This window comes from Phyllobates terribilis, unplaced genomic scaffold (genome assembly GCF_046119375.1).
Source record: "Phyllobates terribilis strain yellow unplaced genomic scaffold, ASM4611937v1 Scaffold_1__5_contigs__length_1240528914, whole genome shotgun sequence".
NCBI classification, from domain to species: domain Eukaryota; kingdom Metazoa; phylum Chordata; class Amphibia; order Anura; family Dendrobatidae; genus Phyllobates; species Phyllobates terribilis.
The window spans coordinates 701,373,941-701,397,815 of NW_027362761.1; the positions used below are offsets into that span (position 1 = coordinate 701,373,941).

General features: G+C 42.4%; 1 protein-coding gene across 2 annotated transcripts in view; it reads left to right on the forward strand.

Moving 5' to 3' along the window:
- The window catches only part of THOP1 (thimet oligopeptidase 1), a 182,877-nt gene that overhangs the window by 81,346 nt on the left and 77,656 nt on the right, over positions 1–23,875 (forward strand). For both annotated transcript variants that reach the window (XM_073685650.1, XM_073685640.1), the window contains one exon: positions 20,907–21,055. In XM_073685650.1, the coding sequence (XP_073541751.1) occupies positions 20,907–21,055 (149 nt within the window). The remainder of the gene's footprint in view (positions 1–20,906; positions 21,056–23,875) is intronic.

Consider the following 23,875-nt stretch of genomic DNA (forward strand, 5'->3'; position numbering starts at 1 on the left):
GCTCCTGTACTTGCTTTGAGACCCATAAAGTCCTAATTTTCTGATGATGGAGCTTTATGACAGTTTGTTTTAAACCCCTTCCCAACTAGGCTATTTTTCATTTTTGTGTTTTCCTCTCATTCTTCCAAAAGCCATAACTTTATTTTATTTTTTTGTCTACTTAGTGATATAAGGGCTTGTGTATAGGGAGATGTACTTTTGGTTTTCCAGTATTTTGAATGGTGTAATTCAAAAGGGACAAAAATTCTAAGCGTGGTGACATTGTATTGAATTGCTATTCTGCAATAGTTTATTTGCATTTGTTTTTACAGTGTTTATTGTGCTGTAAAAATGAACTGGCAATATGATCCTCAAAAGCTCAGTTTAATCAGTGATACCATAGTAATTAAATTTTTGGTATTTTGTTTTTTTAAGTGTTAAAAAATAAACCCTTTTTTTTTTTAGTTGATGGAGCTGTGTAAAGGCTTGTGGTGTTTTTTTTTTTGTTTGTTTTCTTTCTTTCTTTCCTTTCTGAGATTATGGTTTATACTGATCCTGTTTTGGAATGGATATGACATTTTGATTACTTATTGCATTTTTTTTTCTTCTATTTTCCACCCCAAATTTTGAGGTGCATCTTATAGTCTGTAAAAAATATTAAGCCAATATCAGGAGTGGAACAAGCAGGAAAAGTATAATAGAAACACTTCTGCATTTACAGTTATATGAAAAAGTTTGGGCACCCCTATTAATCTTAAGCTTAATGTTTTATAAAAATTGGTGTTTTTGCAACAGCTATTTAAGTTTGATATATGTAAGAACTGTTGGACACAGTAATGTTTCAGCCTTGAAATTAGGTTTTTTGTACTAACAGAAAATGTGCAATCAGCATTCAAACAAAATTTGACAGGTGCATAAGTATGGGCACCTCACCAGAAAAGTGACATTAATATTTAGTAGATCCTCCTTTTGCAAAAATAACAGCCTCTAGTCGCTTCCTGTAGCTTTTAATGAGTTCCTGGATCCTGGATGAAGGTATTTTTGACCATTCCTCTTTACAAAACAATTCCAGTTCAGTTAAGTTTGATGGTCGCCGAGCATGGACAGCCCTCTTCAAATGATCCCACAGATGTTCAATGATATTCAGGTCTGGGGACTGGGATGGCCATTCCAGAACATTGTAATTGTTCCTCTGCATGAATGCCTGAGTAGATTTGGAGCGGTGTTTTGGATCATTGTCTTACTGAAAGATCCATCCCCTGCGTAACTTCAACTTTGTCACTGATTCTTGAACATTATTGTCAAGAATCTGCTGATACTGAGTGGAATCCATGCGTCCCTCAACTTTAGCAAGATTCCCGTTGCCGGCATTGGCCACACAGCCCCAAAGCATGATGGAACCTCCACCAAATTTTACTGTGGGTAGCAAGTGTTTTTCTTGGAATGCTGTGTTTTTTTGCCGCCATGCATAATGCCTTTTTGTATGACCAAAGAACTCAATCTTGGTTTCATCAGTCCACAGGACCTTCTTCCAAAAAGAAATTGGCTTCTCCAAATGTGCTTTTGCATACCTCAGCCGACTCTGTTTGTGGCGTGCTTGCAGAAACTGCTTCTTTCGCATCACTCTCCCATACAACTTCTCCTTGTGCAAAGTGCGTTGTATAGTTGACCGATGCACAGTGACACCATCTGCAGCAAGTTGATGCTGCAGCTCTCTGGAGGTGGTCTGAGGATTGTCCTTGACTGATCTCACCATTCTTCTTCTCTGCCTTTCTGATGTTTTTCTTGGCCTGCCACTTCTGGCCTTAACATGAACTGTCCCTGTGTTCTTCCATTTCCTTCCTATGTTCCTCACAGTGGAAACTGACAGGTTAAATCTTTGAGACAGCTTTTTGTATCCTTCCCCTGAACAACTATGTTGAATAATCTTTGTTTTCAGATCATTTGACAGTTGTTTTGAGGAGCCCATGATGCCACTCTTCAGAGGAGATTCAAACAGGAGAACAACTTGCAAGTGGCCACTTTAAGTAGCTTTTCTCATGATTGCATACACCTGGCTATGAAGTTCAAAGCTCAATGAGGTTACAAAACCAAAAAAAGTGCTTTAGTAAGTCAGTAAAAAGTAGGTAGTATTTAAAACAAGAAAATGATAAGTGTGCCCATACTTATGCACCTGTCAAATTTTGTTTGAATGCCGATTGCACATTTTCTGTTAGTACAATAAACCTCATTTCAAGGCAGAAACATTACTGTGTCCAACAGTTATTACATATATCAAACTGAAATAGCTGTTGCAAAAACACCAATTTTTATAAAACATTAAGCTTAAGATTAATAGGGGTGCCCAAACTTTTTCATATAACTGTATCACCCACTCCTGGTTTTGGCTAACAAATAGGGATGTAAAATACTGAACAAATACTGATAGTGTGAATGTAGCTTTAAGGGGTGGTTCACTTTCATTTTAATTTCTGCCCGGCTGCAGATTAATAAGCTGTAGCTTGTCTTTTTTTTTTTTTTTTTCTTGAGGTAGCATTAATTATTTTACTTGTATATAATTCCACATCACTTTACAGACATCATCATCATTACTGGGGCTCCCAATCTAAAATCCCTATCAGTATGTCTTTAGAGCTTTTTAGTGTGCATACACCTTTTGGATCATCATTTAATCCATTTTATTTAGGAGACAGACTAACTTCTAGATTCACAGAAGTAAATCCAGCTCATCACCTACAGTTCCACACTTGTGGAGCACGGATAGCACCTGGGCAGGGTGCAACATCCAATAGAGAAAGCAGAAAAATCCAGCTCACAGGTAAAGTCCAAAAAAGTGCATTTTATTTTCCAAGGTACATGAAGCAAAGATTAAAATTGTGTATTCACAAAAGAGAGAATGCAGGCATCTTTCGACGCGTTTTGAGCGGCACGCATTCTTTGTCAAGATACCATCCAAGTGAACTTACAAGATTTAAAAACCATTTGAACATGTGCAAACATCAATTTCCTGATTGCCAAACAAATCAATTAAATCCCAGGTGGGAAACCCCTGCAGCTAAATATATATTAGAATTTCCCATGCGTTGCTACAAAAGATTTAAATGTGTTAATATCTGTGATACAGAATAGCCTTATACACAGGTACATTATGATAATAGGTTATATTACCTCTATATTTTACAATGCAAAGAATCAGTATTGAATGCATTCCTTGAAAAGTACATATTTTTTCAGATAATATAATTCTTTCTGACTTTTCTATTTTTCTTTATTGGTGTGATGATTCATTTTCCAGATGTATTAGATTACTTTCCTTTTACAAGATATTTGTCCCAATTATATGTATATATCAAAGTCAATGAGGTCTCAAAGGGTTTTCCACTAGATTTCATAGAAAAGAGAAAGAAAGGGTTAACACATGTAGGATTTACACATACTTATAAATCAGCATTTGCAGAATTTTCTCATGCTTATAGATGAACACCTTTGATTTAAGTATCACATTGCACCATTACCTCTTTAGAGAAGGAAGGACCTCCACCTGTAGTGCTTTATTCACACTACAATATCCCCAACTGGTTGTTTGGATTGGGACGTCTATGGAGAAGGAAAACCTTCACCTGTAGTGCTTTGGTCACACTATGCTATCGCCAGCTAGTCCTTTGGATTGGGACATCACAAAAAAGATGAGTGCTCTGTTCACACTATGATATCCCTCACTATTTATTTACACTGAGAATGTCATGGGACAGCAATATTCATACCACATTTAAGCTAGAATAACATAAAAGGGCAATGTTCACACTATATTTTTAGATATATTAAATTAATTCCCTTTTACAAGTTTTATCCAGATTATATTCATACAACCCAGTACATTCCAAAAAGTTTTCCCCCTGGATTTTGTAGGAAGGAGAAAAGGAAAGAAAAAACAGGTTAATACCTGAGAAATTTTTACATGCTTGTAAGCAGCAAATGCAAATTTTTGCACATTTTTCACATGCTTGTGGATCAACACTTTAAGTTTAAATATCACATTGTGACATTGCCTCTATAGAAAAGGAAAAACCTCTACCTATAGTGCTTTATTCACATTACAGTATCCCCAACTAGTCATTTGTGCTGGGACATTACAAAAGAGCAAGAAGTGCTATGTTCACACTACGATGTTCCTCGCTATTCATTTGCACTGGTATGTCATGAGAAAACAATGATAATACAGCATTTAAGCTGGGATACCATGAAAGGGCAGTGTTCACACTACAATGTCCTCCACTGATGGTTTAGACTGGGATGTCATGGAAAAACAATATTCAAACCACAATACTCCTTGCTAGTCATTTGACCCAGGGACGTCACAAGAGGGAAATCTTAACACTACCAATTGGCTGAGTAGTATTACCATTTATCACCTACTTTCTGCTTGCAAAGTGTTAGACAAAATCATCACCTCAGATTTCCTGGAGCAAAGTCGTGTTGAATTGCAAAAATGGCTAAAGAAGGATCCAGAGGCTTTTGACTGGACCCGAACTATAAAAGTGTGTGAGATGGAAGGAAACAGGGACAATTATGAGAAAAAGTCTGAGACGCTCCGCAGTAAGATGAAAGAAGTCCTTCAATGTGATGCTCTGAAAAGAGACCCTGAAGTGACAACAGAAAACCCTCCCAATGAAGGTTTTTCCCCAGGTGGGGGAAAAGTTATCGCATTTTCTCCCGACCTGGGAAAGAATATCCAACAACTTTAGGATATTAGACCTAATAAAATCAGGTCTAAGACTCCAGTTTCACTCAATTCCCCAACAGAGTTGTATAGTAACTAGTGTTGAGCGAGTATGTTCTGTTAACCCTTTCGCCGAGTATGCTCGGCCAAGCACCGAGTAGTTACAGCTGCTCTGTTTTGTGTTTAAATCACTCCCGTGTGCATGATTTGCGACTGTTTGACAGCTTTAATACATGTGAGGAATGATTGTTTGTTTTGCATTCCTCACTTGTAATAAAGCTGTCAAACAGTCGCAAATCATTCACACGGGAGTGATTTAACCATATCACTGAGCAGCTGTAACTACTCGGAGCTCGGCCCAAGCATACTCGGCGAAAGGGTTAACAGAACATACTCGCTCATCACTAATAATAACCCCCAGAAGATCCTCAAACGTAGAACTAGCGTTAGAACAAGAGGTTCTGGGCCTGATAGGGAAAGCAGTCCTTCAAGAAGACCCTGCCCAGGAAAAAGGCAAAGGTTTCTCCTCTCCTCTGTTCCTGAGAAAAAAACCGGATGGGACTTTCAGGACAATCATAAACCTGAAGAAACTGAACAAATCCCTGAAGGTTCAAACCTTCAAGATGGGAACAATAAAGACGTCAGTAAAAATGTTGTTTCCTCACTGTTTTATGATTGTTCTGGATCTAAAGGACGCTTATCACGTCCCCATCCACAGGAATGATCAGAAACCATTCGGTCTAGCTATAGCCCCACAAGTATTCACCAAAATAGGGACGGAGGCAATGGCGCACCTAAGGGAACAAGACATCCTGGTTATCCTGTACCTGAACGATTTTCTGATAATAGGCGATTCTTTCAATCACTGCAAGAACCAACTTGCAAAGGTCATGGATTCCTTAACGAACTTGGGCTTCCTTTTAAACCTAAAGAAATCCAAGACCGAGCTCAACCAGGTGCAGGAATATCTGGGCATTATGATAGATTCGACGAATCAGGAGTGTGGTCTCCCGACAGAGAAAATTCAGAGAATCATAGCTCTGGTATCTCGGATAAGGGACCACCACTCCATGACTTTGCGGAAAGCGATGTCCCTCCTAGGTTCCATGACTGCCTGTATTCCGGCCATCCGATGGACTCAGATGCATACCAGGGATTTGCAGTGGGAAATCTTGGAAGCCAAAAAATCTCTAAAAGGTCACTAGGTCACTTAGGAAAGTCAGCTAACATTGTCATCAAAAACCACAGTTTCTCTAGAATGGTGGATGAGACTAGACAATCTAACCTGGGGTGTCCCATGGGTAATCCCAGTGTCTCAGGTCCTGACCACGGACGCAAGCCCAACAGGTTGGGGGGCTCACTTGAATGACCAACTAGCTCAGGGAGTCTGGACCGAGAACGTAAGATCTGCATCCTCAAACATGAAGGAGCTGCTTGCGGTGAAGTTTGCCTTTTCAGAATTCTTAAACACTCCACACGGTCACCATGTAAGAGTGTTCTGGGACAATAGGACAGTAGTAGCATACCTGAATCACCAGGGGGGGTAACCCGGTCCCATTCTCTAATGTAAGTGACAAAGTCCATCTTCCTGGTAGCCGAGGGCAGTCTCTATCTGCACTTCACATAAGAGGCACTGAAAATCTCAGAGCAGACTTCCTAAGTCGGACCCAATTAAGACAGGGCAAGTGGGAGCTGAATCAGTCAGTGTTCAATCAGTTAACAGAAATGTGGGGACATCCAACCATAGACTTACTCTCCAACCGTCAGAACAGGAAGGTAGACACTTTCTGCTCGATAGACCCCCAAAGGGAACCCCTTTGCACTAGACGCCTTCCTTCATGATTCCATGGAACCACCCTCTGGCCTATGCTTTTCCTCCGATTGCCCTAATTCCGGCAGTTATGAGGAAAATCAGGGAAGACCCGGCAAAAGTAATCTTGATAGCCCCCTTCTGGCCGAAGAGGACATGGTTTTCCTGGCTGAGGATGACGTCTATCTCCGACCCCTGGGTACTCCCAGAACTTGCAGATCTTCTTTCCCAGCGGCCGGTCCTTCATCCTCAAGTAGCAAACCTACATATGACAGCCTGGAATTTGAGAGGGCTCTCTTAATGGATAAAGGGTTTTCCCCGAACTTGATCTCCATGCTACTACAAAGTAGGAAGCCCGTAACCACCAGACTTTACAGGAAAACCTGGAAAAAAATTCCTTTCATCGTCAGGTTCTAGGTTAAAAGGAGAGGTTCCACTAACAGCCATTTTAGAATTTCTGCAAAGGGGGTTGGAACAGGGCTTAGCAACAAGCACACTGAAGGTCCAAGTTGCAGCATTGGGGGCCCTATACAATTACGATCTAGCCAGATATAGGTGGATATCTAGATTCATCAAAGCGTCAGCTAGTTCTAGGCCCATCCCCTCTCGGAATACTCCTCCTTGGGACTTAAACTTAGTCATTACAGCTCTAACCAAACCTTCTTTCGAAACCTTTGGCGGATGTGTCTCTAAAACTCCTATCCCTTAAAACTTCACTCCTGGTAGCGTTTACATCAGCTCAAAGGGTTAGCGATATACAGACTTTGTCGGCAGAAACCCCCCCCCCCCCCTTCATGTAAATCCTGGAGGATAGGGTTACTCTTAAGACTGACCTGGCCTACCTACCTAAGGTAGGGTCACATTTTCACCCTCCCTTCTTTTTGCCCTAATCCCAAGAATGGGGGAGAAAAAATCCTACGCACTCTAGATGTCAGAAGGTGCCTAGTCCAGTACTTAGAGGCCGCACGGGAGTGTAGAACGGATAGGGCTCTTTTTGTGTGCTTCCAGGGACCTCGGAAAGGACAAAAAGCGTCCAAGGGCACACTGGCAAGATGGGTGAGCGACGCCATCTCCCTGGCATATTCATCAAGTGGAGAAGCCGCCCCGGAGGATCTGAGAGCTCCCTCAACAAGGGCAGTAGCAGCCTCCTGGGCAGAAAGAGCCGGCGCGCCTCAGTAGAACAGATATGTAGAGCCGCAACTTGGTCTTCTCCCTCTACATTCTTCAAACACTATCGGCTGGACCTAGCCTCCTCATCAGATCTTACTTTTGGTAGAAGGGTTCTGGAAGCGGTCGTCCCTCCCTAATGATACATTCCTCTGCCATTCTCTCCATGGTTCGGTCATGGGGGAAGGAGAAAGACGTAGTTACTTACCGGTAACGGGATTTCTCAGAGCCCATGATGGCACCCGTACATTCCCTCCTTTCACATGTGGGTGTGCACACCTATTTCGCTATTTATACGTAGTCGCATGGTGTTTCTAATAAGCTCCATAATAATGTTGAATATTGTTATTAATCTGGAGGTCCTCTTGTGCTCTGTAAACAACTGATGCGGGAGAGAGGTACCGCCCTTTTTATCTGTAGGTTTCCTGTCCTTTTAACCCCTTAAGGACCCTGGGATTTTCCGTTTTTGCATTTTCGTTTTTTTGCTCCTTTTGTTCCCAGAGACATAGCATTTTTATTTTTCATCAATATGGCCGTGTGAGGGCTTATTTTTTGCGGGATGAGTTGTACTTTTGAACGACATTACTGGTTTTACCATATCGTGTACGGGAAAACGGGAAAAAAAATTCCAAGTGCGGTGAAATTGCAAAAAAAGTGCAATACCACAGATGTGTTGTGTGTTTTTTTTTTTTGTTTTTTTTTTAAGCAAACAAAAAAAATGCCATTTTCCAAGACCCGTAGCGTCTCCATTTTTCGGGATCTGGGGCCGGGTGAGGGCTTATTTTTTGCGCTCCGAGCTGAAGTTTTAATTGATACCATTTTGGGGTAGATCCGATGTTTTGATCGCTCGTTATTGCATTTTATTTCAATGTTGCAGCGACCAAATAACTTAATTCTGGCGTTTAGAATTTTTTTCTCTTTATTCTGTTTACGATCGGATTCATTTTTTTTTATATTGATCGAGCGATTCTGAACTCGGTGATACCAAATATGTTTCAGTGTTGTTTTTATTTATTTTAATTTGAATGGGGCGAAATGGGGGGTGATTTTAAATAAATAAAAATACATTTTTATATTTTTATTTTTTTACATTTTTTAAATATTTTGAAACCTTTTTTTTTTTACACTTTTTGCTTTCTTCTATAGTCTCCATAGGAGACTAGAAGCAGCACTTGTCTGATTGCCTCTGCTACATAGAAGCGATGAGCAGATCACCTCTATGTAGCAGAAATGCTCCTGTGCTATGAGCGCCGACCACTAGGTGGCGCTCATAGCAGTCTTTACATGACAACCACTGGGGTCTGCTGCAGACCCCGGGTTGTCATGCCCACCCATCAGTGACCCGCTATCACGTGACGGGCTCACCAATGGGCGGGGTAAGTGACGCGCTTCCGGCGCGGCGCTGTTAAATGCCACTGTCAGAGATTGACAGCGACATTTAACATGTTAACAGCCGCGGGTGGATCGCGATTCCACCCACGGCTGTTGTGGCTCGTCAGCTGTATAGATCAACTGACCTGCCGGTTCAGTGAGGGCTCAGCGCTGGAGCCCGCGCTGAACAGGGGATGAAAGCCTGGTGCATACTATTACGCCCCAGGCTTTAAAGGGGTTAAGGGCGGGTCCCCTCTCTCCGTGGTGCCGTCATGGGCTCTGAGAAATCCCGTTACCAGTAAGTAACTTCGTCTTTTTCATGGAATGTATTCAGTACTGATTCTTTTATTGTAGAGTAAAATCTAGAGGTAATATAAACACTTATCATAATGTACCTGTGTGTAAGGTTATTCTGTATCACAGATATTAACACATTTAAATCTTTTGTAGCAACGCATGGGAAATTCTAATATATATTTAGCTGCAGAAGTTTCCCACCTGTGATTTTAATTTATTTGTTTGGCAATCATTAAATTGGTGTGTGCACATGTTCAAATAGTTTTTAACCCCTTCCTGACATGCGCCGTACATGTACTGCTCTGCGGTAACTGAGTTCCCGCAAAGAGCAGTATATGTACTGCGCCGCTATTTCTGGTGACCGGGTTAAGATGGCTGCAGTCTCTGGTCATCCCTGCATGTCACCCCGGGGGTCTGTACCGCCTCCCCCCACGTTGGCGATCGCTGTAGTGGCTGGTCAGAATTGACCAGCCAATCACAGCAGTGTTTGAATAGAGTTTGAAAAAAAACATGTGATGTGCTGTGATTGTTGCGGTGTCACACAGCACCAATCACAGTCGTCACAATGGGTGGGGTGATCCAGACGTCACCTCTCCTGATTAACCCCTGTGGCGCTGATTGGTCAGAAACTATTGTTCAGTCAATTAGCGCCAAATCTAAAATAGCAATCACCGATCTGCACGCCATCTTTACCACAGTGGTCGTGTGCAGAGCGGTTGTATACCCCCTCTGTGTATCTGGGATAGAGAAAATCATTGGTGGCCAGTGCAATCCAGAGATTGCCTGTGGAGCCACCTGATCCTGCTGTATCCTATGAGATCTGAGCTTTGTGCTCAGATCTCCTCCTGAGCTGTGTGCTGCTGGCTGCTGTGTGACTCCTCTGATTGCAGCAGCAGTTCCTCCCCCCACTTCCAATTGAATTTTTTGCGCACGGCGTCCTGCGCTGAGCATCCTTGCTCTTCCCGTGGCCGCAGCTCTCTAAACAGTATCGCTGCTGATCAAAGTCTGCGCCAAGGAACTTTTTCCCTTTTTTTTTTTTTTTTTAACCCCTTAACCCCCGAGGGTTTTTACAATTCTGACCACTGTCACTTTATGAGGTAATTACTCTGGAACGCTTCAACGGATCCCCCTGATTCTGAGATTGTTTTTTCGTGACATATTGTACTTCATGATAGTGGTAAAATTTCTTCAATATCACTTGCGTTTATTTGTGAAAAAAACGGAAATTTGGCGAAAATTTTGAAAATTTTGCAATTTTCAAAATTTGAATTTTTATGCCCTTAAATCAGAGAGAGATGTCACACAAAAGAGTTAATAAATAACATTTCCCACATGTCTACTTTACATCAGCACAATTTTGGAACCAAAATTTTTTTTTGTTAGGGAGCTATAAGGGTTAAAATTTGACCAGCGATTTGTCATTTTTCCCACAATTTACAAAACCATTTTTTTAGGGACCACATCACATTTGAAGTCACTTTGAGAGGTCTTTATGACAGAAAATACCCAAAAGTGACACCATTCTAAAAACTGCACCCCTCAAGGTGCTCAAAACCACATTCAAGAACTTTATTAACCCTTCAGGTGCTTCACAGGAATTTTTGGAATGTGGAAGAAAAAAATGAACATTTAACTTTTTTCACAAAAATGTTACTTTAGACCCAATTTTTTTTATTTTCACAGGGGTAACAAGAAAAAATGGACCCCAAAATTTGTTGTGCAATTTCCCCTGGGCACGCAGATACCCCATATGTGGGGAAAAAACACTGTCTGGGCGCTCGGAAGGGAAGGAGCGCCATTTGACTTTTTGATTGTAAAATTTGCTTGAATAATTAGCGGACGCCATGTTGCGTTTGGAGAGCCCCTGTGTGCCCAAACATCGGAGCTCCCCCACAAGTGACCCCATTTTGGAAACTAGACCCCCCAAGGCACCTGTCTAGATGCATAGTGAGCACTTGGAACCCCCAGGTGCTTCACAAATTGATTCGTAAAAATGAAAGTGGTTTTTTTTTTCGCTTTTTCATTTTTACGAATCAATTTGTGAAGCACCTAGGAGTTCCAAGTGCTCACTATGCATCTAGATAGGTGCCTTGGGGGGTCTAGTTTCCAAAATAGGGTCACTTGTGGGGGAGCTCCAATGTTTGGGCACGCAGGGGCTCTCCAAACGCAACATGGCATCCGCTAACAATTTGAGCCGATTTTCCATTCAATTTGTTAGCGGACACCATGTCGCGTTTGGAGAGCCCCTGATGTGCCTAAACAGTGGAGCTCCCCCACAAGTGACCCCATTTTGGAAACTATACCCCTCAATGATTTTATTAAGGTGTATAGTGAACATTTTGAACCCAGAGGTACAACACAGAATTTGATAACATTAGGTCATCATATTGAATAAGTTGTCATTAGTCTTGAGCGCAAGTGCTCGCTACTTGAGTTTGCATCGGGTACTCAGGTATGCACCATGCACAGCGTGTGCTCGAGTGACATGCTCGAGTCCCTGCTCCGCATGTTTCATGGTTATTAGACACCCAAAAAAAAACATGCGGGGATCGCTCGTGCATGGCAGGCAATCCCCGCAAAGTTATTTTGGCCGCGAAGCATATGGGGCGGAGACTCGAGCATGTCACTCAAATACCCACGATACTCAATGCATACCAGAGCACCTGATGCAAACTCAAGTAGCGAGCACTTGCACTCAACACTAGTCGCCATATCGTCATCTTTTTTTCTTACTTTTGAAAAAAATCCCAACCCCATCACAACCCTAGCCCTAGCACAACCCTAACCCGAGAGTTTATTTTTTATGCCGTTCCTCGTGCGGTATAAGTGATTAGACGACTTTATTCTTCGGGTCGGTGAGACTACAGCAATACCAGAATCATATGGGGTTTTCATGATTGACAGCTATCACACACTAAAAGACGCATTTTTTGTAAAATCAAGTTTTTGCATCGCCATATTTTGAGAGCTATAATTTTTCCAGATTTTGGCAGACAGTCATTTGACGGCTCGTTTTTTGCGGGATGAGTTGACGTTTTTATTGGTGCCATTTTCAGGCACGTGACATTTTTTGATCGCTTTCTATTCCGATTTTTGGGAGGCAGAATAAACAAAAACCAACAATTCAGGAATTGGTTTTTTTTTTTATTCTCTTCCGCGTGTGGTAAAATTGATAAGGTAGCTTTATTCTTCGGGTCAGTACGTTTACAGCGGAACCACATTTATATCGTTTTTCTATGTTTTACATAATAAAAGCTATTTTATAGAAAAAAATATTTTTTAGCATAGCTTTATTCTGAGAGCTATAACTTTTTGATTTTTCGGCTGATGGAGCTGTATGGCGGCTTGTATTTTGCGGGACGAGATGACGTTTTCAGCGGTACCATTTTTATTTATATTTGTCTTTTTGATCGCTTGTTATTCCATTTTTTGTTTGGCGGTATGGTGATAAAGCATTGTTTTTTGCTTCGTTTTTTTTTTTTTTTTTTACCGTGTTCACTGAAGGGGTTAACTAGTGGGACAGTTTTATAGGTCAGGTCGTTACGGACGCGGCGATAACAACTATGTGTACTTTTATTTAATTTTTTTTATAATGATATTTATTGATGGGTACATTATATTTTTATTTTTGGTGGATTATTTTTTTTATTTTTTTATTCTATATTTTTGCAATTTTTTTTTTTCACTTTCTGATAGTTTTTATACTTTATTACTTTGTCCCACTATGGGACTTTCACTTTTTTTCCTCTGATCGCCTGCATGGCACAGGAATGCAGCACCATGCCTGTGCCATGCAGGCTGTCAGTCCTGGACAGGGAGAAGATTGTTTGGAGATGCACTGCGCATGTCCAAAAAAATCTTCCTGCTGTCTGGTGACCCGGATGTTGTCATGACGACATCGGGTCGTCATGGCAACATCCTGGAAGCCACGGCAGACAGCGCTGGAAGCCGGAAGAGGAGGTGAGTATCTGCGATCACCTCCCCTTGCCACCGCAATGCTGCGATCGACTTCGATCGCAGCATCGCAGTGGTTAATGTGCTGGGAGCGGTGCAGGACCGCTCCCTGCACATAGTACCGGGTGTCAGCTGTGACAATCAGCTGACACCTGGCGGCGATCGCGCCCTCACAGCCTGTGTGCGCGCGCGATCGCCATGACGTACTAATACGGGTCTGGCTCTTAAGTCCCAGGGCACAGACGCGTATTAGTACGTCAAATGTTGTTAAGGGGTTAACATCTATTTTTTTAAAAAAAATTTCTTTGTGTTTCTTCTAAATTTTTACTTTTTCTCTTTTTTCGCTCTTCTTTTTCTCTCTACTTTTTCTAATAATTAGTACCCCTTACACAGGCCCCACACAATACATGTGTAAAAGCACCGTTTACACACACATCCCCAGTGTTTTGAAAATTTAAATAAAAATGGCCTATTCATCAAGAAGACGCTATTCAGCAGAGGAGGCATACTCTTTCCTTGCCTCTGACACAGATTCAGGCAGTGAGGAAGATCGCACGTTCCTCTATTCCTCTTCCTCCTCCTCATCTAGTGAGGAAGAACCCCCAGCAAGGTGTTCTAGGACCCAGGCAACTCCTACAGCAATCGATCCCATATGGACTGCACCCCCCGAAAATTATCAGCCTGTAATTCCGGATTTCATCGGCAACTCAGGAATCCAATTTGATGTTACGGGCCTCACTGAAATTGACTTTTTCAAATTCTTTTTCAGCAAGAAAATAATAATGGTTATGGTGGGTCAGACAAATTTGTATGCCCATCAATTTTTCGCCCAAAACCGAATGTCATACGCCAGATGGGCCCCTGTAAATGCAGCAGAGATTACAGTTTTGGGGCATTGTGCTACATATGGGCATAATCAAAAAAAAAGAACTTCGGCAATACTGGAGTACAGATATTCTCTACAGCACACCGGTATTCTGTATGGCCATGAAAAGGACACTATTTGAAGCGATCCAAAAAAAATATAATGATAATGCACAGTATCCTCCCTTAGACGATCCTAACTTTGATCGTCTATACAAAATTTGTCCAGTAGTTGAATACTTAAGCAGAAAATTTGCTGAGGTGTACAACCTGCAAAGGGACATCGCTATAGATGAATCTCTGGTGCATTTTAAAGGGAGACTAAAATTCCAACAATACCTGCCCAGTAAGAGGGCCAGGTACGGAATAAAACTGTACAAGCTGTGCGAGAGTACCTCAGGGTACACCCACAGATTTAGGGTCTGCGAAGGGAAGGACACCCAGATTGTGTGAAGTGTGGGAATTGCTGCACCCACTGCTGGATAAGGGTTATCACCTCTATTGATAACTTTTACACCAGCATCCCGCTCTTCAAGACCCTTTGTCAGAGGTACAGTTGCATGCGGCACCGTGCGAAAAAATCAGAGAGGCCTCCCTAAGCCACTAATTGGGCAACCGCTGAGAAGGGGCGAAAGCAAAGCCCAATGCTGTCACAACATGTTGGTGGTGAAGTATAAGGACAAGAGGGATGTCCTTATCTTGACCACCATACACCGTGACAATAGTTCCCTTGTCACTGTCTGAGGCACAACAACACAAGTCCCAAAGACAGGTTGTATCTTGGACTATAATAAGTCCTTGAGGGGTGTAGTTTCCAAAATAGGGTCACTTGTGGGGGATTTCCAGTGTTTTGGCACATCAGCAGCTCTCCAAACGTGACAATACGCCCGCAGACCATTCCATCAAAGTCTGCATTCCAAAACGTCACTCCTTCCCTTTCGAGCCCTGCCGTGTGCCTAAATAGTGGCTTTCCTCCACATATGGGGTATCAGCATATTCAGGAGAAATTGCACAACAACTTCTGGGGTCCATTTTCTCCTGTTACCCTTGTGAAAATAAAGAAATTGGGGTGAGAAGTTCATTTTTGTGGGAAAAATTAGATTTTTTTTATTTTCAGAACTCAACATTATAATTTTCTGTGAAGCACCTGGGGGTTCAAGGTGCTCACCATACATTTAGTAAGTTTCTTGGGGGGTCTAGTTTACAAAATGGGGTCAGTTGTGGGGGTTTCTACTCTTTTGGCACATCAGGGGCTCTCCAAACACGTCATGGCGTCTGCTCTCAATTCCAGCCAGTTGTGCTTTCAAAACGTCAAATGGTGCACCTTCCCTTCTGAGCCCTGCCGTGCGCCCAGACAGTGGTTTTACCCCACATATGAGGTATCCGCTTACTCAGGAGAAAATGGACACCAAAAGTTGTGCAATTTCTGCAGTTACCCTTGTGAAAATAAAAAATTTAGGGCGAAAAGATCATTTTTGTGACTAAAATGTAAAATGTTCATTTTTTCCTTCCACATTCTTTTAATTCCTGTGAAGCACCTGAAGGGTTAATAAACTTCTTGAATGTGGTTTTGAGCACCTTGAGGGGTGAAGTTTTTAGGATGGTGTCCCTTTTGGGTATTTTCTGTCATAGATCCCTCAAAGTCACTTCAAATATGATGTCGTCCCTAAAAAAAAAAAAAAAATTAAAACTGTTTTTTACATTTTTTGTTTTAACAATGTGAAATCACTGATTAACTTTTAGCCCTTCTAACTTCGTAACAAAAACAAAAAAAATGTTTCCAAAATTGTGCTGATGTAAAGTAGACATGTGGGAAATGTTATTTATTAACTATTTTGTGTGACAGGACTCTCTGATTTGATGGCATAAAAATTAAAAATTTTTGCCAAATTTCCATTTTTTTCACAAATAACACAACTGATATCGAAGAAATTTTAACACTATCATGAAGTACAATATGTCATGAGAAAACAGTCTCAGAATCAGTGGGACCCGTTGAAGCGTTCCAGAGTAATTAACTCATAAAGTGACAGTGGTCAGAATTAAAAAAAAAAAAAAAATGGCCAAGTCAGGAAGGTGACAACAGGCTTTGGGGTGAAGGGGTTAAATTTTGTATGTTCACTTGGATGGTATCTTGACAAAGAGTGCTTGCCGCTCTAAACGCGTCAAAAGATGCCTGCAGTCTTTTTTATGAACACACAATTTTAATCTTTGCTTCATGTACCTTGGAAAATCAAAAACACTTTTTTGGACTTTATCTGTGAGCTGGATTTTTCTGCTTTCTCTAACTGCTAGATTGGTGGAGCTCTGACTGCTGAGCTCTAGCATTTTGGTCTTGTTGACCAGAGCAGCGCTTTTGCACTTGCTATAACCTGACTAACACTTTATTTACTTTTATAGTGAGCATGGTTGGTAGCCTGGAGGCCTGAGCTGCCATTGGCACCCACGATCTGTAGTGCCCATGTGGTGATAGACGGAGCTTGTGTAATGTATGATGGCCCTTACATATTAGATGATGATTCTTGTCTCTTTTGGAACGCCACCGATAATAGAAATTTCCAGCCCCTAGAAATCTAAGTTCAAACACTAAAGGATACATGCTTGCTTTTCGTGAAAAGTGAAATGTTCGGTGTGGTTCCATTTGATGTGAACAGTGTCTTGTCACTGTAAACTTTATTTTTGTATTTTATTCTACAACACGAAATGAGTCCTGGATAGGGTTGAACAGACCCGTAGATGTTGGGTCCATCTGGTTCAGCTAAATTTGATAAAGTTTGGTTTGGTACCCAAACTTGAACCTGAACCTCATTCAAGTGAATGGGGACCCGAACATCTGGCGGTTCTCATGCTGTCATTGGTGTGACCGTATTTAACCTTAGTGAAGTCACCGCCGGTCACAGCCACTGAGTGTTGTGGACTGCTGTGGGTTCCCACTCTGTCACATAGAGGACATTATGTGAGCCAGCGGCTGTGACTGGCAGTGAAAAGGTTACCTCAAGTCAGGTGTTGACTGTTGGCTACTACGGTCATCAGCGTCACCTGCTCTCACTGATAGCAAGAGCAGGCGACGCTGATGATTATTCACTAGCCCGCTCCTGTGCATAGTAAGACATGTCAGTGAGATATATAATTAGTGTAGTGCATGTGTAGCTTACTGTACATGTATTTAGCTAATAAAGAAATAAAAGAAAATGGAGTGGGGTTCACCTTATTTTTAATCCCTTTACGACCTTGGTATTTCCTGTTTTTACGTTTCCGTTTGCTCCCCTTCTTCCCAGAGCTATAACTTCTTTTTTTTTTTTCTTTCAATATGGCCGTGTGAGGGCTTGTTTTTTGCTGGACGAGTTGCACTTTTGAGTGACAACATTGGTTTTACTATATTTGTGCTGGAAAAAAATTCTAAGGGCAGTGAAATTGCAAAAAAAGTGCAATTCCACAATCTTTTTTCTTTTTTTTTCCTTGGTTACTGGCTTCAATAGGAGACTTGAAGCTGCGCTCATCTGATCACTTGTGCTACACATAGCAGGGCTACAGCACTGCTATGTGTAGCTAAAATGATCATCTGCTATGAGTGTCAGCCAAGGGGCGGTGCTTATAGCAGATCGGCAATGACGACCATGTGGTCTCCTGCAGACTCCAGGTTGTCATGCCAACCCATCGACACCCCGCGATCATGTGATTGGCGTGCTGATGGGCGGGATTAGTGACGCTCTGAGGGAAAGCTGACAGCTGGGGCCTGGTGTTATATTTCTGGAAAGAGGCCAATATGCAAGAAGCTTTCCAGGCTATTAATATCAGCTCACAGCTGTCTGCTTAGCCTTTACTGGTTATTAATAGGGGGAACCCACCAAAAAAAATGACATGGGGTCCCTCCTATTTTTAATAACCAGCAAAGGCTAAGCAGACAGCTGCAGGCTGATATTAATAGGCTGGGAAGGGGCCAATATTATTATAGCCCCCTCCCAGACTGAAAACACCAGCCCACAGCTGCCCCAGAAATGGCGCATCAAATTCCTGCTCTTAGCCTCGGACCTTCCCGTTTTCCCTGGTGCATTGACAAGTGGGGTAATTGTTTGGGGTTGATGTCCGCTGACATTAAGCCCAGGGGTTTGTAATGCAGAGGCGTCTAGAAGACACCCCCATTACTAAACCCGCAGTTAAAAGTAATAGACACACTGTAAAAAAAAACAAAAAACTCCCTGACCCTATTTACTGTGAACAGCTGTAAACGGTGATGAGCTTACTGACGTCAGCGCTTGCTCGTCGCAGCTGCCGGATTCACACGCTACTGTCAATGTGTTCCGGCAGCCGTGCTGAGTGGTCACGTTACTGATGTCACCGCTCAGCACATCTGGTTGTAGCAGAATCTGGGATCGACGTGGGGCGGATTTACAGCTGACAACTTTTGTATTTTATTTTTTAAAGGTAATAAATGGGTAAACGAGGGTCGGGAAGGTTTTTTTTTTTTTTTTTTTTTTTTACAATTAAAGAACTTTTCTCTGTGTGTTTATTGCTTTTGACTACGGGGTTAGTAATGGGGTTGTCTTACAGACGCCTCTCCATTACTAACCCTTGGGCTTGATGTCATTGGACATTACACAGCTGGTATTACCCTGCTTGCCAACGCACCAGGGCAAGCAGGATGAGCCAGAATTGGCACATCTAATATATCCACCTTATCTGGGGCGGCTGTGGGCTGTTATTTTTAGGTTGGGGAGGGCCAAATATCTATGGACCTTCTCAGCCTGAGAATACCAGCCTCCAGCTGTGTGCTTTACCTTGGCTCGTTATCAAAAATAGGGGGACCCACGCCGTTTTTTAAAATTATTTAAGTAATTTATAAAAACACGGCGTGGGGGCTCATCTATTTTTGATACCAGCCAAGATTAACCCGACAGCTGAGGGCTGCAGGCTGCAGTCCGCAGCTGTCTGTTTTACCTGCGCTTGTTATCAAAAATAAAATAATGTCTTTTTTATTTATTAATTTTTTTATATATTGCGCCGGCCCAATCACAGCCATGCCAATACTTGGCATGGCTGTGATGAAGTCAGAAGTGCCCACAATGGAAAAGCTTGTTGATAGGCTGTGCTGCAGCTTTTCAGACAGCTTTGTTCGGGCAGCTGAACCTGAACAGTAAGGCTGGAGTCACACCAGCGTATGGCGAGAGCCTTGGATGCCATATGATAATGACCCTCAGCTCCTGCTCTGCTGCGAGCTGGAGCCGAGTGTTGGTTCACTGGACTTCGATTCTCTCGGATGAGAGGATCGCAGCACAGCTGCTGAGGAGACGGAGACATTTTCTCCATCTCCTCCATGGCCTGACTCCGCGTATATTGGTCTGCACTGAGATGACATCCGAGTGCAGTTCGATGTTTCACAGGCACCCATAGACTTGTACGAGTGCAAGTGAAACGAGTCTTGCTGCAAATCGCAGCATTGTTCTCTCATGCCGAATCGGCATGAGAAAATTATCGCTGATCTGAGCTGCTCCATAAAATAACACGAAGCCGAGTGCTAGCGATGTTTTATCACATAGCGCTCAGCCGTGTTATACAGTTGTATTAGAAGTCCTTGTTCGGAGTTCATGCACGGACCCCTAACTTTACTGTTCGAGTTCGCCTATCCCTAGTCATGGGCTAGATTTAAAGGTAATCTGACACCTCCTGGGACTTTTCAGACCGCTAATGTGAAGCAGAGAAGGCAGAATGACTCACCTGCGCACAAGTTTCCTGCTGCACAAGGCTACACAGACGGCAGGAAGCAGAGCGCCGTCCATACAGGAGAAACTGCTCAGGCTCGGGATCCGGCCTGGAACTGCACATCACTGGGCTCTGTGACGTGCATGGGAGGTGGGGTGAGTATGGAAATAGGGCTAGTAGGCGGGCATTTCTTGGCGTCCGGGGACGCGAAGCTTTGCTTTTTTATTAAATTATTTCTGCTATTACACAGCAACCAGACTGCTAATTTGGGCCATACAGGTAAGTATAGATTCACATCTCTATCACCTGAATGCCCATATTAGAGGTCTGATAACTCCCAGGGGTGACAGATTCCCTTTAATAAATATTGAAACATGAGGTTTGCTATGTAGGTTCTTATAACCTGTAATTGACCTCGTATTGCAATGAAGAGGTGAGGTATTAGATTCCTTCCGTTCTAACCTAATAAAAAGCGGTTTAACTTCCAAAGATTCCTCCCAGATGGAATCAAACTGCTTTATCTCATGTGTCTAAGGGTATGTGCACTTGGCGTTTTCTTTTGTGTGCCAGCATACCAACATCGTCTTTGAAGTATAAGATTCTTAAGGGAACCTGAGGAAATTGCCAGTGGTGTTTTCCTCCTTTTGACGTTTTCAGCATCCAGCTTTTTTTTTTTACTTTTTTATTCTATATATAACATAGTTGCTGCTTCTGCCTGTCAGGTTACTTCTTTTAGCCACTTTTCAGCTTTTGAAGCCTTAAACGGTTAAGAAAGAGGGAGCTTATGCTCAGCGAGTCGTTGTGACATTGTTTTGCATTTGTTAATTCTTTTCAGCACCTGAAAGAAAACCCCTGAGCTCAGCATTTGTATAGACCGCTAAATGCTCGCTGAACGCTATTGTAACACTGGGAAATTTCCCACACTGCATCTTTACTAAAAGGATTGTGTCCTATAGGTTATGGCTCTCATTCTCTGTCATTTTTACCATTGTTGCTGTTCCCACATAACCTTCAGCATGTGAGTTTCCATTTTCCTATTCCCAGTTGAAAGGAACATGCTGGATTTCCTTCAGCACGTGTCTTCTGATAAAGATGTCCGAACAGCAAGTACCGAGGCTGACAAGACCTTGTCCGAGTTTGATGTAGAGAAAAGTATGAGGGAGGATGTGTACAGACGACTTGAGCACTTGCAGGTTAGACCACTATTAATCACCACTTTCCTTCCCACCTCATCATGGTTGCTTCAGGGTCATTCCTTGCCCATAGTCAAGATGCAGTACATTGTCTGTTACGTGTTATTAAATGTTCTGTTAAGCACCGTTAGCTTCATTTTTCCATAACAAGACCTGCTAACGTTTTACATCATTTCTGAGTTCCATCTTATGAACCTGTCTTGCCACATAATTGCATAAAAGTCCACAAAATGATGAATTCTGAAGTCCTCTCATGCCGCAGTTTAGTCTGTTTAGTTGATGTGTATGCATCTGTGATATACATCATACACTGTGTGTGTTATATTAAAGAGCTGGTCCATTAGAATGTATAATAAGCCCATCAATTTAAACCATTTAAGTATTTTTTGTAAAAACCTAATGTTGCCATATTTGCCTTCGACCGGCTCCATCACTGCTCACTCAGTCTCGGTCACGTGACCCCTAGCTTCCGCCACCACTGACGCCACGTCAACTTAAGGACTCCCTTGTATCACCGAGGCATGACCCAGTCGCACGCACTCCCCCTGATTGATTGGGCTGTGGGCAGTGTTTCACTGCATGTCACAGCTCCGTATCCAGTGCAAGCTTTCCTTCTCTTCTCTACTCTCATTGGCCGCAAGCCCTAGCTGAATACTGTGCAATGAAACACCATCCACAGCCCACTCAATCGGGGAGTGCATGCGACTGAGTCACACCTCTGTGATGCAAAGGAGTCCGAAAGTTGACATGACCCCAAAGGATTTCAGCAGCAGCTGCAGCCAGGGATCACGTGATCGGAACTAAGCAAGCAGCGATGGCGCCACTCACAGACAAATATGGCAACATAAGGTATTTACAAAAATATTTATTTAAAAGGTGTAAATCGATGGGTGCATGATATATTGTAGTGGACCCCACCTCTTTAAGTTAAAGAAGTTTTCACAACAAAATTTTTATCCACTTAAAATATTGCTATCATCATCATTATAGCACTGGGTACTTACAATTGCTCATTTTGCCTTTCTACCTAACTATCGTATATACTCGAAGTATAAGCCTGCTTATACTCTGGTATATACTCGAGTATATAGAAATTCCAGTGGTGGATAGGGGTGGGGGAGGTTGCGGTGGCGGAGGAGCAGGGCACACGCAGTAGCCGGTTGCTAAAGGGAAATGATTATTCACTCTTCTCCACTCCCAAGGGTGTGGAGAAGAATGAATATTCATTCTAGTAGTGGGCACAGAGGAGCGCTGAGCCACAGCTCCTGCTGACAGTGCCCGCTACTAAAGAGAATGCATATTCATGCTCCTCCACGCCCATAGTTCCAGAAAGGAGTGAATATGCCGGCAGCTCACCTTGGCGTCTGAGGGCGCATAGCAGTGACGCCATGCACTGCTCAGAGGCTGACATGAGCTGCTGGCAGAACAAGACACAGCACTGGAGCAGAGGTGAGGAAGGAAGGTGAGTATAAGTGTTTATTTTTTTTGTGTGTGCAATGATGGGGCCATACATACCAAGATTGGGGGATGATGGGGGCCAAACATACAAGGATTGGGGGATGAGGGCCCATGCATACCAGGATTGGGGGATGAGTGGGGCCATTCATACCAGGATGCGGAAATTTTCCAGTAGCTGCTGCATTTCGCACCCTGGTCATATAGTGGAGGCAATAAGTTTTCCCAGTTTTTTTGTGGTAAAATTAGGTACCTCGGCTTATACTCGAGTATATACGGTAATTCTTCTTTTCTCTGCACTATGTAGAAACAGGAAGTCTCTTGTCCCTGTGTTTATCATTCCCCTCTTCAACTTCTGACCCAGCTGCTCCTTCCTCCCCCTGCCAGGGACTTTTGCAGTGACTTATGAGTCATACAGAGATAATTGACCTCCTGTTTCTACATAATGCTTAGATGGATTCAGCTAGTCATTTTTTAATCACATGATGTCATAGACCTAATGGAAAACTGAAGAATTAATTCGATAGAAGGGGAAAAATTGCCAATTGTAAGTATTCAGTGTTATATAATATAATATGATAACTGATGTATATTAAGAGGAAACAAATTTGGATGGGAGTGCGTCTTTAATATAAGAATAGCTAGGGCTCTGTTCACATAACAGTATGTGTTTAAGAATGTTCTGCATAGAGGAGTGTAATCAACTCTGCCTTCCAATACGGTAAAAAATGGCATGTCATCTTTTGGGATAATGACCCAACAAGTCTGAAGAATAGATTTTTGGAATTTGCTGGGAGTAGCCAGGCCTATGCTTGGTGTATGCAGTGCACGTTTACAAATGTAGGGTATAAATGTATTGTGAACATAGCATAACTAGGTTAAAAAAGATGCAACTCTATATTGTATTGTTGGTTAATTGATTTTCATACCTTTCATTAGCATACTAGGCCAAACAACCACTCCTTTATTGTATCTATGTTACAGGATGCAGTTGAGCCTACCATGCTGTTAAAGTACCAATCGTTAAACGATTGTTGTCCTGCTTTAAAGGTTATTCCAAGAATCCTACATTATGCCCTATCAAACATATAGAGTATAGCTTGCTGGAGGCCCCAAGGATGAGTCTCCTGGGAACGTGGCTTGACAGAAGCCCATCTTGTATGCAGCTGACCTCTGCTTTATTAAGTCTATGGGAGTGCGAGAGAAAGCAGAGTACATTATTTAGCTGAAGAAAAACTGAGTGTTGCAACTTAATAAAATGTTCATGTCTTTATTTCAAAACCTCAAAAATAAAAATTCATGCTGGTAGGTGGAATACCACTCAGACGCGTTTCTGGCATGAACTGCCCTTGATCACAGAGTATA